At 38.7% G+C, this 17,761-nt stretch overlaps 1 protein-coding gene across 2 annotated transcripts in view; it reads left to right on the forward strand.

The window, feature by feature from the left end:
* Window positions 1–17,761, forward strand: part of eps15 (epidermal growth factor receptor pathway substrate 15) — a 155,681-nt gene that overhangs the window by 110,156 nt on the left and 27,764 nt on the right. For both annotated transcript variants that reach the window (XM_073063013.1, XM_073063012.1), the window contains exons 14-16: window positions 13,023–13,184; window positions 14,458–14,655; window positions 16,686–16,886. In XM_073063013.1, the coding sequence (XP_072919114.1) occupies window positions 13,023–13,184; window positions 14,458–14,655; window positions 16,686–16,886 (561 nt within the window). The remainder of the gene's footprint in view (window positions 1–13,022; window positions 13,185–14,457; window positions 14,656–16,685; window positions 16,887–17,761) is intronic.

Here is a 17,761-nt window from a genome sequence, read left to right on the forward strand (position 1 = left end):
AAAGGAAAAAAGAAAAAAATCATTATGCAAAAAAAACTAATCTAAAAAATCTAATAACTAATAGAAGAAAAAAAAACAAAAAAGAGAAAAAGGGCTGTTTATAATATCTCACAAAAATACAAAATCATCAGTGTCGTCATATATATGAAATATGAAATCAAAACTGAAAAATCAAATAGGCCTGGAACAGGGTCCTATTACATCATATGAAAATATTGAATAAATGTTCTCCATATCTTTTCAAATTTAGTAGAAGTGTCAAATACACCACTTCTAATTTTTTCTAAATTTGAACATAACATAGTTTGAGAAAACCAATGAAATACAGTAGGAGGATTAATTTCCTTCCAATTCAACAAAATAGATCTTCTAGCCATTAGTGTAAGAAATGCAATCATTCGACAAGTGGAAGAAGATAAATGAAGTGAGTCCATCATTGGTAAACCAAAAATTGCGGTAATAGGATGGGTTTGTAAATCAATGTTCAATACCGCAGAGATAATATCAAAAATATCTTTCCAATATTTTTTCAAAAGCGGACACGACCAGAACATATGAGTTAAAGACGCTATTTCAGATTGACATCTATCACAAATAGGATTTATATAGGAATAAAAATGAGCCAATTTATCCTTGGACATATGAGCCCTGTGTACAACCTTAAACTGTATTAATGAATGTTTAGCACATATAGATGATGTATTAACTAATCGAAGAATTTTATCCCAATTCTCAATAGGAATAATAATGTTGAGCTCTCTTTCCCAATCATTTTTTGTCTTATAAAGGGGCTCTGAACGTATCTTCATAATTATATTATAAAGTTTTGATATAAGCCCTTTCTGAAAGGGGTTTAATTCAAACAAATTCTCCAAAATGCCTGAAGACACAAAGTTTGGAAAAGTAGGAAGTACAGTATTTAAAAAATTCCTAATCTGTAAATATCTAAAAAAATGAAATCTAGGCAAATTATATTTATTAGATAACTGCTCAAAAGACATAAAACAATTATCCAAAAATAAATCAGAAAATCATAGTAATCCTTTAGTCTTCCAAGCCAAATAAGCTTGGTCTATAATTGAAGGGTGGAAAAAACAATTGGACACAATAGGAATATTTAAAACAAACTGAGTCAACCCAAAAAATTTCCGAAATTGAAACCATATACGTAAAGTATGTTTAACTATCGGGTTGTCAATTCATTTCGGCAATTTAGAAAGAGCAAAAGGGAGAGAAGTCCCCAAAATAGAACCCAGTGCAAAACCTGGTACCGATTTAATTTCCAGGCTCACCCAATGAGGGCTAAAAGATCCATCCCAATCTTTCAACCAACATATCAAATATCTGATATTAACAGCCCAATAATAAAATCTAAAATTAGGCAATGCTAATCCACCTTCCTTCTTTGCCTTCTGTAAGTATATTTTACCTAACCTAGGATTTTTATTCTGCCAAATATATGAGGAAATTTTTGAATCAACATTAGTAAAAAAAGATTTCGGAATAAAAATTGGTACCGCTTGAAAAATATATAAGAACTTAGGTAAAATAACCATCTTAATAGTGTTAATTCGACCTATCAGAGATAAAGATAATGGTGACCACTTAGTAAACAAGCATTTAATCTGATCAATTAAGGGTACAAAATTAACCTTAAATAAGTCTTTGTGGTTTTTTGTGATTTTAATCCCTAAGTAAATAAAAGAGTCATTAACTAATTTAAAAGGTAAGTTTCCATAAATTGGGACCTGTCTATTTAAAGGAAACAATTCACTCTTATTAAGATTTAACTTATATCCAGAAAAATCACTAAATTGAGCCAACAATGATAAAACTACAGGAATAGATTTCTCAGGATTGGAAATAAATAATAATAAATCATCTGCATACAAAGATAACTTATGAATATCTGTCCCACGATTAATACCAAGAATATCCTGTGATTCTCTGATAGCAATTGCCAAGGGTTCTAAAGCAATATCAAATAATAGTGGACTAAGAGGACAGCCTTGTCTAGTGCCCCGAAATAAACGAAAAAAGGGAGATCTTTGATTATTAGTAAACACCGAGGCTACTGGGGTATGATAAATCAGTTTAATCCAGGAAATGAATGTCGGACTAAAATTAAACTTCTCCAACACATTAAATAAGTATGGCCATTCAACTCTATCAAATGCTTTCTCCGCATCTAATGAAATAACACATTCTGAAATATTATGTGAAGGAGTATACACAATATTCAATAACCTCCTAACATTAAAAAAAGAATAACGATTTTTAATAAAACCGGTTTGATCCTCCAAAATAATTTGGGGTAATACCTTCTCCAATCTGGATGCAAGTAACTTGGAAAAAATCTTGGAATCTACATTCAGTAAGGATATTGGTCTATAGGATGCACAATCAGTAGGGTCTTTATCTTTCTTCAATATTAAAGAAATAGAAGCTCTATAAAAAGATTGTGGCAAATTGCCCAATCTAATTGCTTCTTCAAAAACCCTGTATAACCAAGGAGAGAGAGTAGCGGAAAAACATTAAAAAAATTCTGCTGTATACCCATCCGGACCAGGTGCTTTCCCTGAATTCATGGAGGAAATAACCCCTTTGATTTCTGCATCAGTCATAGGAGTTTCCAATATTGAAAGATCATCTGGTGATAATCTTGGGAAATTCAATTTCCCAAGAAAATCACACATGGCACTGCAATCCTGAGGAAATTCAGAATGATACAGGGAAGTATAAAAATCTTGAAATGATTTATTTATCTCATCATGGTTAATTGTCAAATCCCCATTTTGCTGACGGATCTTAGTAATTTGACGTTTAACCAAAGCATTCTTCAATTGACTAGCTAACAGTTTACCCGATTTATCACTATGTATATAAAAATCAGATCTGGACTTCATCAGTTGATTTTCAATCGAAGATGTAAGTAATAAACTATATTCTGTTTGAAGTTCAACCCTTTGTTTGTAAAGCTCCTTACTAGGAATAATCAAATATTTCTTGTCAATCTCTTTAATTTTATCAACCAATAAAAGAGCTCCCTTCTTTATGCGTTTTCTCAGACCAACAGAGTAAGAAATAATCTGTCCACATATATATGCTTTAAAAGTGTCCCAAAGTGTTCCGTAAGAAATATCTTCCGTGGAGTTGGTTGAGAAGAAGAAATCAATCTGTTCATTCATAAATTTAATAAAGTCCGGATCTTGCAATAAGGTAGAATCAAATCGCCATTGTCTAGCATTAGGAACTGTGTCCGTAAATTTAATAGAAAGTTTTAATGGAGCATGGTCAGAAATAGCTATAATATCATAATAACAACCATTTACCGAAGGAATCAAACAAGAGTCAATACAAAAATAATCAATTCTCGAATAAGAATGATAAACATGTGAGAAAAAAGAAAACTCTTTGTCCTTAGGATGCCGAAATCTCCAGATATCAAAAATTCCATTATCAGTCAAGAAAGAGTTGATACAAGTGGCCGACTTATTGGGTACAGTCTGAGTAGATATAGATTTGTCCATCAAAGGATTTAAACAACAATTAAAATCACCACCCATTATTAACTTCTATTCATTTAGATTAGGTAAAGAAGTAAATAAGGACTTAAAAAAATCAGGACAATCTACATTTGGAGCATAAACATTAACCATAGCAACCTTTTTATTAAAAAGTAAACCCGTAATTAACAAAAATCTACCATTCGGATCCGAAAAGATATCATGTTGGACAAATGCAATAGAGGAGTCAATAAAAACTGAAACTCCCTTTACTTTGGCATTCGAATTCAAATGATACTGTTGACCCCACCAAAACCTAAAAAAGCGATAGTTGTCCTCCTTCCTCACATGAGTTTCTTGTACAAAAATGATATGAGCATTAAGTCTTTGGAATACTTTGAAAATCTTCTTTCGTTTAATCGGATGGTTTAAACCATTGGTATTCCAAGAAACAAAATTAATGGTCTGAGCCATATTTCTAAAATCAACCCTTTGGTATAAAAAGGGTTAACCAAATTATAAACTCATGCCCCCGGAAGAGGAACAAAAATAAAAAGCGGACCCGGAAGTGACGACATCGCGGACATATTTGTAGTTCAAAATCAGCCCAAATGAAAAAACTAAAAAAAGCTGGTAGAAGAAATATAGAATTAGAAAAAAGACCACCCACCTCCCACTCAAGAAAGAGAAAAAAAACCAGAGCTAAAAAAAGGCTGGGAAAAAGAAAAAATGAAACTAACACTACCCCCATATCAGCGGAAGACCACTCCATATATAAAGGATATATATTAAAAAAAATCCACCCAAACTTTAAAAATTATAATCACTATACTAAAACCAGACTTCTTAATATAATTGGTAGTAGAAAAAAAAACGAAGAAAATATAATCACTAAAAACTTATAAATCGGGTTAAAACCCAAACAAACCAAAAAATATTTAAACTGTGATAAGCGATGCATTGTAGGAAGAAGACAAGAGAAAAAAATAGCGCCATCTTAAAAAAACACCAAAAATGTTTTTTCAAAAAACCACCATCTTAGTAAAAAAGTATTCACCTTCGAAGGATTAAAAATACACCTTCGAAGGAACAGAAAATAGCCAGCGATACAGTATAATGGTTAAAGTGTGTAAAACAAAACGATTAATATGTCGAAAGAACACTTTAACTTGAGTATAAAGTATAGAGTAAACCTACACCAACAACCAGAAACAAAATCTGGTTTGGAGGATCAAAAACCATCTTACACGATCGAAATCACTCATTCATTCGGCCTGAGAGCCCGTAGCAGTAGGGAAATTCTCATTCAGAAAACTTCTCGCTTCAAATATAGAAAGAAAAACCAGGCGAGGAGCGTTCGGCGGGGAGATTCTGAGCTTCGCAGGGTATAAGAGCGCTGGTTTTAAATTTTTCTCATAACATTCAGACATCAGCGGTTTAAAAAGAAGCCTTGCCTTCATTACCTCAGGACTAAAATCTTCTACTAAACGGAAATTGTGATCTTGAAATTTAACCATTCCTACACGCCGAGCCACACGAATAAGTTGCTCTTTAACATGTACGTAATGAAACCGGACAATTACAACCGAAGGTTTAGCTGAAGCACTCGGTGATCGACGCATAATTCTATGAGCGCGATCAAGTAATGGCGGACTGTCTGGAAAAACAGACAGGAACGCATCCTTTAAAAGTTGAGCAAAGTACCCCCTAGGGTCGTCTTGTTCGATACCTTCTGGGAGACCAAGTATACGTAGGTTCTGTCTTCTGGACCGATTCCCAAAGTCGACACTCTTGGCTTTAAGTGTTTCCACCAGTTTAGTGGTCGAAAGTAAGTCCTGTTGCAATTTTTCAATGATCAAATCTCGTTTCCGAGCGTCTTCTTGCAGAGATGCGATAAGAACTTGCTGCTGGTTAATTACTGAATCCGTCTTATCCATATAATCTTGAAAAGCCTTTATATCTTGTTTAAAAATTTGTTGTTGTTCATCAAATTTTTTATCCAAAACCTCCAATAACAATTCGTAAGTTAACTCAGTGCGTTGCGGATGAGCTTGCTTCTTTCCATTACCATTCGGGTTCCGCCCAGGTTCTCGTCCTTTAGATCTAAGAGCCATTTCTGAGTACATATCTTCAAAAATTCACAATAAACTCTTAACGATAAGTCCAAAAAAATAGCAAGAATCTTTTGGTGTAGGTAAAAATAAGTTGAATAAGGGTGATCAAAGGTTAAAAAAAGTAAAGGTTATGGAGCGAATCTAAAACAGTACTCACTCCATGAGCGTCTCCCGCTGAATACCGAGACATTGACTTCTAAAATGCTTAAGAACCTCTCATCTGTCCCAAGTCACCATTGTATAATTGGTCTGAGCACACTGTAATAGTCTTCTGCGAAGATCTTATGCTGCCTGTAAAGTTCATGCCATAATGGACTTGAGGGTCGTTCTGTTATAAATAAACATCACAATCTATAACGGAAATGTTGGCTCAAGAATGTGACGAGGTGTAAGGTGTACAGGTGGTCAGAAACCCTGTACCTTGTACAATTTTCACTAATTAATATCAATAGTTCCTTCTGTGTGGTAATGTAGTTGTGTACAGCACAAATTAAAATTAGTTTTCTTTTTCAGAATGTAGATCTTAAGAGTAACTCAGGACAGCCAATAATCATAGCTTATTAATATGGGCAAGGGGAAGTATAGTCTGACAAGTTCAAAGACTAATTTAATAGTGAGTTCAAGTCTGCCAGATCAGTGGAAAACATTAAAGCAAAAATAAACAACTGTTATATGAAGATGGAAGGATGGAACAATTACTTTTCATTATCTTTGTGAGTCTTGCAGCAAACTGTTTATTCCGTTGGAGTTCAGTCGGCAATGGTTAGACAAATAAAAATGTATTTAGTTTGTCTAGTTGATTATTTCTTTTCTGCGGATGATGGAATCTGATAGGAAAGGAAGGTGGAATACAGAAGCAAATAAAAGAGGTAGAGTGGGCCAGTGGGGGGAAGGGCTCAGTAGGTGATGGCAGATGGAGTGAGTAGAAGAGGGAAAGAAGGAGAAAGAAATGGTGATGGGGTCTGGGGAGGGGGTGTGGTGAGTGTATGAGGAACTAGGTAGATCTTGAAAATGAGAGAGAAACAAAGATAGGAAGCGGTTTAGCTGAAATCCAGGAATCCAGTGTTCATGTTATTGGATTGTAGACTACCTTGGTGGGATTTGAGGTGCTGAATAGTCTTGGGCCTCCTAAAGAATAGAGGTTTAGCCCACTCAGTCTCTCCTTGTTTGACAGGAAGCAACTTGATGAATCTTTGCTGCATCACTTTCTTGAAAACGTATGTTATTTATGGTATGGAAATGAGAATTGCACCTGACATGTTATAGGCAGCCCCTCAGGGTTGGTGTGGGGGATACTTACTTCAGTTTTGTAGGTTCTGTAGTGGTGGATGAGAGCTGTGTAAGAATGACGTATCTTGCATATAAACGGCAAGGTGAGAGATCAGGTGGATGAGCAGCTTGTGGCTTCAGCCATGATTTTTATTGCTTGTCCAGGTCCTTTGTCTGCTCCTGACTGTATATCCTTAAGATTCTCAATACGATCCTAGATACTTTCTCAACATTTTGAGTACTCATTGGCCAGGTATTCTGAAAAGTTAATAGTGTTGGTCAAGAAAGCTTTGAACACAAACAGAAGACTTTTCCTCTGCCCATTTGGTGATCTCTTCCCATGACAGAGCTTGGAATAGAGTGTGTATTAGGGATTCTGGTGTCAGGCAAGTGAATGCCATATATTTGAGACCTCACTGCTCAGTGTACACTGTGACCTTGGGGAGTTCACTGTCTTATGGATCACTTATCCAAGGACATTGACGTTCATTCTCTTATCCTTCCAGTAAATTCACAACATGGCAAGTCAGGTTTCACAATGGACTTTCATAATTGTGTATCAAATTCCCTCTTTGGAAAGGCCAACATTTAATTTGAAAGTCAAAATAACCACTGCTGGAAATCTGGAATAAAACTGGCAATTGTTGGAAACTTTCAGCAGGTTAGACAGTCTCTGTGGAAAGAGAAACCAAATTAATTAATACATCTTCATCAGAAAAGGGAAGCATAGAAAACAAGTTAGTTTCAGTTGTAGAGAAGCTGAGAAACTGTCCCAATGAAGGGCCTCGGGCCCAAACGCCTACTCTTTATTTCCTCTCCATTGATGCTGTGTGACCTGCTGAGTTCCTCCAGCATCTTGTGTGTGTTACTTTGGATTTCCAGCATCTGCAGAATTTCTTGTGAAAAATGAATTGGTAGAAAAATGATATATAACTGATGAGGTGAAACCAAATGATCAAATGTGGAAAAATGCAGAGAAGTTTAAGGGGAACATGGGAAATTTCTTCATTCAGAGGATCGTGAGAGTGTGGAATGAACTGCCAGCACAAGTGGTCCATGTGAGCTTGATTTCAACAATAAAAATAAGTTTGGATAGGTACATGGATAGTAGGGATATGGAGGGTTATGGTCCTAGTACAGGTAGTTGGGAGTAGGCACTTTAAGTGGTTTTGTAATGAAGGACCTGTTTCTGTGCTGTACTTCTCCTGACTCTGTTATGATTCTTTGTATCTCTATGATTTCTCTGTGGCTAACAGCATGCTTTATTGTCACAGGTCAGGGTGGGATAAATCTGGGGATTACAGTTCTCAGCTTATTGAATCTCTCCCTCAATGCCAGAGATCTGGGTTCATTTCTGGCGCCAGGTATTGTCTCTGCAGTTTCCATTTTCTCATGTCACTTCAGTGTGTTCTGGTTTTCCCATTTCCTCTCACACCCCAAAGACATAGGCTATTAGGTTAATTTGCTATTTAGATTGTGTAGGTGTGTGGTAGATGAGAATGTGGGAAAAATTAAATTAATAAGGAGGAAATTATTTAGTATAAATTGGTAATTGATGGCCAGCACAGAGGGCCTTTTGTGACTCCATAATTGAAGTAGCAGGCAAGCTTAGGGTCACATCTGCAGATGAATGCAGGTTCCCCCTAAACCTACCACATTTGATTTCTCCTGTGCAAAGGAGAACATCATGAACACCGAAGGCAAGATACTAGTTTCAAATAAGTTGCACTGTTTGGATCCTGGGAGTTTGTTTTTTAACAGCATATAAGTTTTTTTTAAAAAATGATTTAACATTAATTATCTATCAGTCTGAATTTGGAACATAATTGTATTTCAAGGTTCTTGTATCTTTGGTCTAAGTCTCTGAAATTTAAGGATGGGCTGGAATATGCTGAGCTTTTCAGGCAGAATGAATGGAATTCAGCCATTGCAGCTGAGATACTGATATTTAACGTGTGCTCTGTGAAACGCTGCTATCTGGGATAGTTTTGACAAATGGACTGCAGTAGGTGGCACTGCCATCCCAAGACCCCATAGATTTCAATACTGATTGTAGGATGAATGTTTAGGAGGAAAGGGGGATTGAATATTACCATCTTAGAAAAGTATATCGTATTTTGCTTTGACATGTTTAACTAGTTATCTGATTTTAATTTTCTTTACATTTTCGGATTTTTAAAATTCAAATGCTCGAAACATAAAGATTGTTCCCATCCATGCAAGTTTTCACTGCTAGCAAGGCCCTGCCCTTAGCCTTGCGAGCTGTCAGGAATGAGCAAATGTGGCAGATGATGCTTCTTTGTCAATGACAAGGTTGTGGGATATGCCCAGCAGGTCAGGTTATACCAGTAGAGAGAGTGAGAAAGGCTGAGCCAAAATCACAAGGTCCTCTCTTGCATGTCACAAAGTATTGCTGCTGTACAGATCATGTCCTGAGCTGAAGGAATGTGAAGGGCCAACAATCTAACCTTCTGCATTCGGCTGGGTTCAGTTTGGATGTTGGCAGTGTTCCTTGCAGTTAATGGTAAAGGACTAATTCAGCACAGCCTGATCCAATTCACATAAAATGTTTTCCTATTATCTTGTTAAAAGTGACTTTAAGATAAACAATTGGCAAAAGGGAGAGAAAAACATTGGTTAATTAACTGAATTGTACCTCAGTTTCTGAAGATACTGCAGTCCTTGGGTTATATTGCAGTAAAGTCAGCACAGAGTAGTGTACATAAACTTGTGTAAAAATAGCTTTTATGTGCCTTTGGGGAGCTGGAAGCAAGAAACACACTTATAATTACAATGCTGGTGAAGAAAAACACGCAGCAGTACAATAATTTAACTGGATGTTCATTCTTTTAAAATGGATAACATTTATTAGCAGTCCAATTAAAGCCATGTTCTACTGTTACTGGAAAGCTGCAATAAAAGTAGAAGATGTAGTATTTAGTAGTTATGGCAGCATCTGTGGAGAATTGGAGTTAATATTTCAGTTCATTGACCTTTGCTGCAAACTGTTTAGAATTTTAATGTGATTTATCAGATAAAAGGCAGGGAAATGGGGAGCGGATGAAAGGAATTAAGGGGAAGAAATATGAGTACAGTAAAGTTTAATGTCGTGTACATAAGTACAGTGAAGTATAGATAGAGTGAAAAGCTTGCAGTCAACACAGAATATAAATTATACACAAAATTATATCTTACAATGGGCGGAAAAAGACTGCAAAAGCAAGGCAAGTCCATGGTAGTGCAAGAGCTTGTCTGTAATGTTCTTTGCTGAATCAGGGTTAGGCTTGTGCAGATAGGTTCAAGTTCTGATGGTAGTTGGAAGTCAGCTGTTCCTGAGCCTGCCGATGTTGTACCACTTGTACCTTCAGCCTGAAGGTAGTAACGAGAAGAGGGCATAACATGCCTGCAGTTATATTTCAAGCTTGAGGAGATTTGCTATGTCACCAAAAACTCTAGCAAATTTCTACAGGTGTGCCATGGAGAGCATTCCATCTGGTTGATTCGCCATCTGATGTGGAGGGGCCAATGCACAGGATCAGAAAAAGATGCAGAAGGTTGTAAACCCAGTCAGCTTCATCATGGGCACTAACCTCCCCACCAGCAAGAACACCTTCAAAAGGCAAAGCACAATGGTAACCATCACCATCCAGCACCTGCCCCGATTATTACTACCATCAATGAGGAAGTGCAAGAGCCTGAAGATGCATACTTAACATTTTAGGAACAGCTTCTTCCCCTCTGCCATCAGATTTCTAAATGGTCCATGAACACCTCTCACTACTTTATTCTCTTTTTCAGAATCAGGTTTATTATCACTGGCACATGTTGTGGAATTTGTTAACTTAACAGCCGCAGTTCAATGCAATACGTAATATAGAAGAGGAAAAAATAATTAATAAATTACAGTATAATACGTATATTGAATAGATTAAAAATTGTGTAAAAACAAAAATAATATATATTAAAAAAGTGAGGTAGTGTTCAAGGGTTCAATGTCTATTTAGGGATCAGATGGCAGAGGGGAAGAAGCTGTTCCTGAATCGCTGAGTGTGTGCCTTTAGGTTTCTATGCCTCCTACCTGATGGTAATAGTGAGAAAAGGGCATGCCCTGGGTGCTGGGGGTCCTTAATAATGGACGCTGCCTTTCTGAGACACCGCTCCTTGAAGATGTCCTGGCTACTTTGTAGACTCGTACTCAAGATGGAGGCAACTAAATTTACAACCTTCTGCAGCTTCTTTTTGTCCTGTGCAATAGCCACCCCCCCTCCCCCCATACCAGACAGTGATGCAGCCTGTCAGAACTTTCTCCACGGTACATCTATAGAAGTTTTTGAGAATATTTGTTGACATATCAAATCTCTTCAAACTCCTAATAAAATGTTGTCGCTGTCTTGCCTTCTTTATAACTACATTGATATGTTGGAACCAGGTTAGATCCTCAGAGATCTTGACACCCAAGAACCTGAAACTGCTCCCTCTCTCCATTTCTATGAGGATTGGTATGTGTTCCTTCGTCTTACCCTTCCTGAAGTCCACAATCAGCTCTTTTGTCTTACTGACATTGAGTACCAGGTTACTGCTGCAACACCACTCCACTAGTTGGCATATCTTGCTCCTGTATGCCCTCTCAACACCATCTGAGATACCACCAACTATGGTGGTATCATTAGCAAATTTATTTGAGCTATGTCTAGCCACACAGTCATGGGTCTGTGGAGAGTAGAGCAGTGGGCTAAGCACACACACCTGAGGTATGACAGTTTTGATCGTCAGCGAGGAGGAGATGTTATCACCAATCTACACAGACTGTGATCTTCTGGTTAGAAAGTCGAGGATCCAATTGCAGAGGGAGGTACAGAGGCCCAGGTTCTGCAACTTCTCAATCAGGATTGTAGGAATGATGATATTAAATGCTGAGCTATAGTCAATGAACAGCATCCTGACATAGGTGTTTGTGTTGTCCAGGTGGTCTAAAGTCACATGGAGAGCCATTGAGATTGCGTCTGCCATTGACCTATTATGGCGATGGGCAAATTGCAATGGGTCCAGGTCCTTGCTGATGCAGGAGGTCAGTCTAGTCATGACCAACCTCTCAAAGCATTTCATCACTGTAGATGTGTTTTTGCACTATTTATTTATCTTTATATATTCTTATTGCAAATTCTAGTAACGTATATTTATGGCACTTTACTACTGCAAAACAACAAATTTTACAACATGTCAATGATAATAAACTGGGTGGTGGGGATTCTTGATAATAGATGCCACCGCCTTGGGGTAGCACCTGCTGCTGGTGCTGGTCACTGGTGGGGCGAAAGGGCAACCATAGGGACCAGTGTTGTTTCCAGTGTTGAGCAGTGTTTATGATCCAAAATTAAACTTGACGATGGAAGGCAATGCCTTTTTCCCAGGCTGACAATGAGTTTTCAGGGAACAGTGTTGAGAATTGAGCATAATAGGAGTGGGAGCGGTAATAAAAGTAGCAGGTATATGGTTGCGCAGGATCATGCTTATGGTCAGCAAAATTATCAAACCATTTGCACAGGGTGCAGTTGGAGGGAAGATTTGTAATTGCAGCAGGGAGGAGGTGAATGGGCATGCGCAGCATCGCTGCCCCCTCCCACCTTGGCAATACAGTGTGCGTGGGAAACAGAGGTTGTGAGGTGACTGAGTGGCCTGGATGTTTTGTCTGTAATGATTCCCAAGAAGGTAATGTTTGTAATTTCACTACATTGAAGGTTGTAGATTGAGCACAAATAGCCAGAATAATGTGATACTTTATATTTAAAACATGACAAGGACCTACTTGGTCCTTGAGTATGAGTCATAAATGGTTCAATTAAATTAATTGGTATTAAATGAAATTGAAGCAATGCTTAGTTAAATAAAACTGTACTGATTTATATATTCTAATTATAAGTATGCCAGCAGCAGTTCTGAGGCTGAGAAATGTAATCTGTATATCAAGCACCACAGAAGTAATCCACTCAGTCAGTAGTTGTATTATATCTTGTAGATAGTGCTCTGGGCAGTGGCTTCGTTTGCTTTTGAGGATATTACGGGAAGTATGTATATTTTAACACTTCAGTTGATCAAGTGTGTTCTTATATTTAAGTGACTGTCTTGATTGCAGGATCTCCAAGATGAAGTCAATAAGGAAAGCACAAACCTACAGAAATTACAGGAACAGAGGCAAGAAGTACAGGATGTTCTCAATGACTTGGATCAACAGAAGAACAAACTGGAGGAGCAGTTAAACGACATCAGGCAGAAATGCACAGAGGAGACACAGTTGGTAAGTTCTAGTTAATTCTGGTGGAACACAGCAGGCCAGGCAACATCTGTAATGAGAAGCACTGTCGACGTTTCGGGCCGAAACCCTTCGTCAGGACTAACCGAAAGGAAAGATAGTAAGAGATTTGAAAGTAGTGGGGGGAGGGGGAAATGCGAACTGATAGGAGAAGACCGGAGGGGGTGGGATGAAGGTAAGAGCTGGAAAGGTGATTGGCAAAAGAGATACAGAGCTGGAGAAGGGAAAGGAGACCTAGGGAGAAAGAAAGGGAGGGGGAGCACCAGAAGGAGATGGAGGATGGGCAGAGAGAGAGAAAAAAAACAAACAACTAAATATGTTAGGGATGGGGTAAGAAGGGGAGGAGGGGCATTAACAGAAGTTAGAGAAGTCAATGTTCATGCCATCAGGTTGGAGGCTACCCAGCCGGTATATAAGGTGTTGTTCCTCCAACCTGAGTGTGGCTTCATCTTGACAGTAGAGGCGGCCATGGATAGACATATCAGAATGGGAATGGGACGTGGAATTAAAAGGTGTGGCCACTGGGAGATCCTGCTTTCTCTAGCGGACAGAGTGTAGGTGTTCAGCGAAACGGTTTCCCAGTCTGCATCGGGTCTCACCAATATATAAAAGCCCACACCGGGAGCACCGGACGCAGTATACCACAGCAGCCAACTCACAGGTGAAGTGTCGCCTCACCTGGAAGGACTGTCTGGGGCCCTGAATGGTGGTGAGGGAGGAAGTGTAAGGGCAGGTGTAGCACTTGTTCCGTTTACAAGGATAAGTGCCAGGAGGGAGATCGGTGGGAAGGGATGGGGGGGGGGGGGGGGGGCGAGTGGACAAAGGAGTCGCTTAGGGAGTGATCCCTGCAGAAACCCTCCCCCTCCCTTTCTGCTTTCGGCAGGGATCACTCCCTACGTGACTCCCCCCCCCCAAGGACTCCCTCCTTGGTTTAAGAATAATTAATGAAGGATAATAAATGATGGCATTACCAGTTGTATCCACATACTGTGAATAGATAATGAAAATAAAAATGCATTCAATTATATGAATTAAAGTTCCCACATGATTGAATTTGTGCCTTTGCAAAAGTTCTTTGAAATATTTATAGTAACATATCAGCTATACTGTCAAAACTCTTACTGCAATTCCTGGAATACATCATATACTATTATCTCATTTTTCTTTCACATAAAAATCAGGCTTGGTAATCATTCTACCACATTAAATATTTGGAATTGTCCAAATAAGTATTACTCATTACTCACCTTGGTTTCAGATCTCATCACTAAGGACTGAGATTTCAAATCAGGAAACCCAGATATCATCTTATAAGGAGGAGCTGATGCGAGCACAGGAGGAACTAGAACGACTGCATCAGGAGACAGCCGAGCTGGAAGAGCGAATGGACACAAGTCAAGCCCAGCTGGAACCTATACAGCAATCTCTTTGGTCATCCCATCATGATATTAATCAGGTAAATTGACCATTGCTTACGGACTAGATTACTGATGTTGCTTGAATTAGCAATTTATGATTATTGCATCAGTAAATTGGGAGATTTTCCATTAACGTAAAACTTAGGGATAGGGCTTTGTAGGGGCAGGCTTTGTCTCACAATCCTGACTGAACTCTTTGAGGAAGGAAGTGACAAAACAAACTGATGAAAGCAGAGCAGTGGAGGTAATGTATGTGGATTTTAGTGAGGTGTTAGATGAGGTTTCCCATGGTAGGCACATTCAGAAAGTTTGGAGACATGCGATTCAGGGAAACTTGGCTATGTGGCTTCAGAAATGGCCTACAAGAGCTCAGTTGTTCTATTCAATATCAGGGAAATATATACAATATACATCCTGAAACTCTTGTTCTTCACAGGCGTCCACGAAAACAGAAGAGTGCCCTAAAGAATAAGTGACAGTTAAACATTAGAACCCCAAAGCCCCCCCACTTCCTTCTCCCACACACAAGCAGCAGCAAAGCAACGACTCTCCCCCACTCCTGCAAAAAAGCATCAGCACCCTCCACCCACCAAGCAAGCAATAGCAAACCCCCAATAAAGACCATGGTCTGCAGTAAAACAAAAATCAATCGATCACCCGACAATTCAACATACCACAGGCTCTCTCTAACAACAGCGAGAGGGGAGACATTACAAAACAACTCACTGATTTACAGTGTTAAAAGTCTGTTATGCCGTTTTTTTCTTTCCAGTTCTCCAACCAGAGAATTGGCAACAAACTCTCCCCACCAACGAGAGAGAGCATGCAGTTTGCCGAGTTCAGAGCATCTGACAGCTGATCTGCTGTTCCCAATGTTCTGTTCTCTCCTGCGACATTTCATTTGGCGGCACCAGCTTAGAATCAGCCCATCCACAGGGCCGCAAAGCCTTGGAATCTCTAATGTGCACTTATTTTCTAGACCATGTCCTTCTAGACCATGAAAAGTATCTGGTTGTGAGGCCCCAGGAGCAGGTCCCACCACTGCAAAGAACTGGTCTGAGTGTATCTCCAGGCCAGGGTCTTCAACAGAACCCTATTTACCATGAAAAGGAAAAAGGAGGACATCAAAGGTAGAAAATAAGCTGTTTTCATAGATGAACTCAATGAGTTACTAAAGAGCACCATTCGCCTACTCATAGAACAGAGAATGGTAGTAGATGGAGCGTATTCTGCCTGGAGGTCCATGACCATAAGAAAGTATCAGCAAAGCTAGATTTCAAAAGAGTAAAAAGAGGGAGCTTTTTGTTCGGAGTGCCAGATTGCAAGGCCCTTGAAGATAAACCTATCAAATTTGCAAGAAATGGAGAGTCGGAGAGTGCAGATATCTGGGCTGCAAAAGCTAGAAGTGATTACAGAAAGGTGGAACAGTGAGACCATGAAAAGGTTTGAAAATGAGTGTTATAATTTTAAATTAGACGTGATGTTAACCAGGATTGTGGTGCAAGTTAGCTCAGAGGCATCCTAGCTGTCAACTTGTGTAGACATCAGCTGGCTTAATCGTCTACATTCATAGGCTATGCAAATGAAATAGAATGGCACCTTAGCAACTGGCAGCCAAAGAAGCCCGAACATATTATGTGTGCCTTGCTGAAAATAACTAGCTATGCTCTAAAATAAGAAAAGCTTGTTAAGGGATTATGTGCATACATGTTTGAACTGCTTTTGGTTATTGGAAATACAAGAGACTGCAGATAATGGAAGCTGGAGGAATAAAAATGTACTGAAAGAACTGATGGGTCAACCAGGATCTGTGAAGGCAAAGGGGCTGTCAAGATTTTGGGTCAATGCTATCAGACTGAATAAATGTGAGAGGAAAGGATGAGATGAGGGTTATAGGTGGAATGTGATGAAGGGGTGGGGCTCTAAGCTCCATTTTCCCCATGCCACATCAATGTCATTTCCAGGTTGAAAACTCATTGTCTTATTATTTATAAGCATTTCAGATTGTCCACCTGTCACCCAGGTATTTTAAACATGTTGAGTAATTCCTTGCGTTTTGTATTGAAAGGCGAAGTTCAAGTTGTCTGAGTTGCACAACGAGGAAAGCACAAACAACCAGCTCAGGTGGCAGAATCATCTGCAACCTATTGTCAATGGCAGTGTTGAGCACTGTGATCTCAACAACGGTGTTGGTGAGTCCACTGAGCAGAAGGAAGATACAGAGAGGCAAAGTCCATTGGAGAAAGAAGAGGCCATTATTGAGCCCGTGGTAAGACATTTTCAATCACTTCAAATCAGCTGTATTTGAAATAATTTTGTTCATAAATATAAACTGCACTATTTCGTGAATTCCCTGGCCTTCAGTTTCAAGCAGTTAGTACAACCAATAAATGACATGTCAAAGGTTAATCATGTTTATTTTCTGCACTCTACATCGAGGAGTTTAAAAACTGGAGTGGAAAATTTAACTTTGAAAGAAATCACATGGTTGCAAATGATAGTCTACACAATGTGCAGTTGCAAGAACAGGTTTGCAACCTTTTGCAATTACTTGGTTTTCTGCATTAAACACTCAAAATGTGGTCTGATCTTCATCTAAGTCACAATAACAGACAAACGCAATCTGCCTAAACTAATAACACGCAAATTTGTCATGTCTTTATTTAACACATTGTTTAATCATTCACAGTGTAGGCTGGAAAAAAATATGTGAATCCTTGTATTTAATAGCTGGTAGAACCTCCACAAACGTTTCCTGTAGCTGCTGATCAGACTTGCACAATGACAAGGAGGAATTTTAGACCATTCTTTCATATTGAACTGTTTCAGTTCATCAGTATTTGTGGGATACCTTGCATGAATCATCAGATCATGCCACAGCATCTCAATTGGGTCAAGGTATGGATTCTGATTTGGCCATTCCAAAAAACACATTTTCTTCTTTTTAAACCATCCTGTTATTGATTGGATCATCGATTTGTTGCATTATCCAATTTCTATTAAGCATCACATGACTGACCGCTACCCCGATATTTTACTGTAAAATGTCTTGATACAATATTAAATTAATTGTTCCCTCAACGTTTGCAAGCTGTCCAGGCCCTGAGGCAGCAAAGCAGCCCCCAACCATGATGCTTCTTCCAC

This window comes from Hemitrygon akajei, chromosome 12 (assembly GCF_048418815.1).
Source record: "Hemitrygon akajei chromosome 12, sHemAka1.3, whole genome shotgun sequence".
Classification (NCBI taxonomy): Eukaryota; Metazoa; Chordata; class Chondrichthyes; order Myliobatiformes; family Dasyatidae; genus Hemitrygon; species Hemitrygon akajei.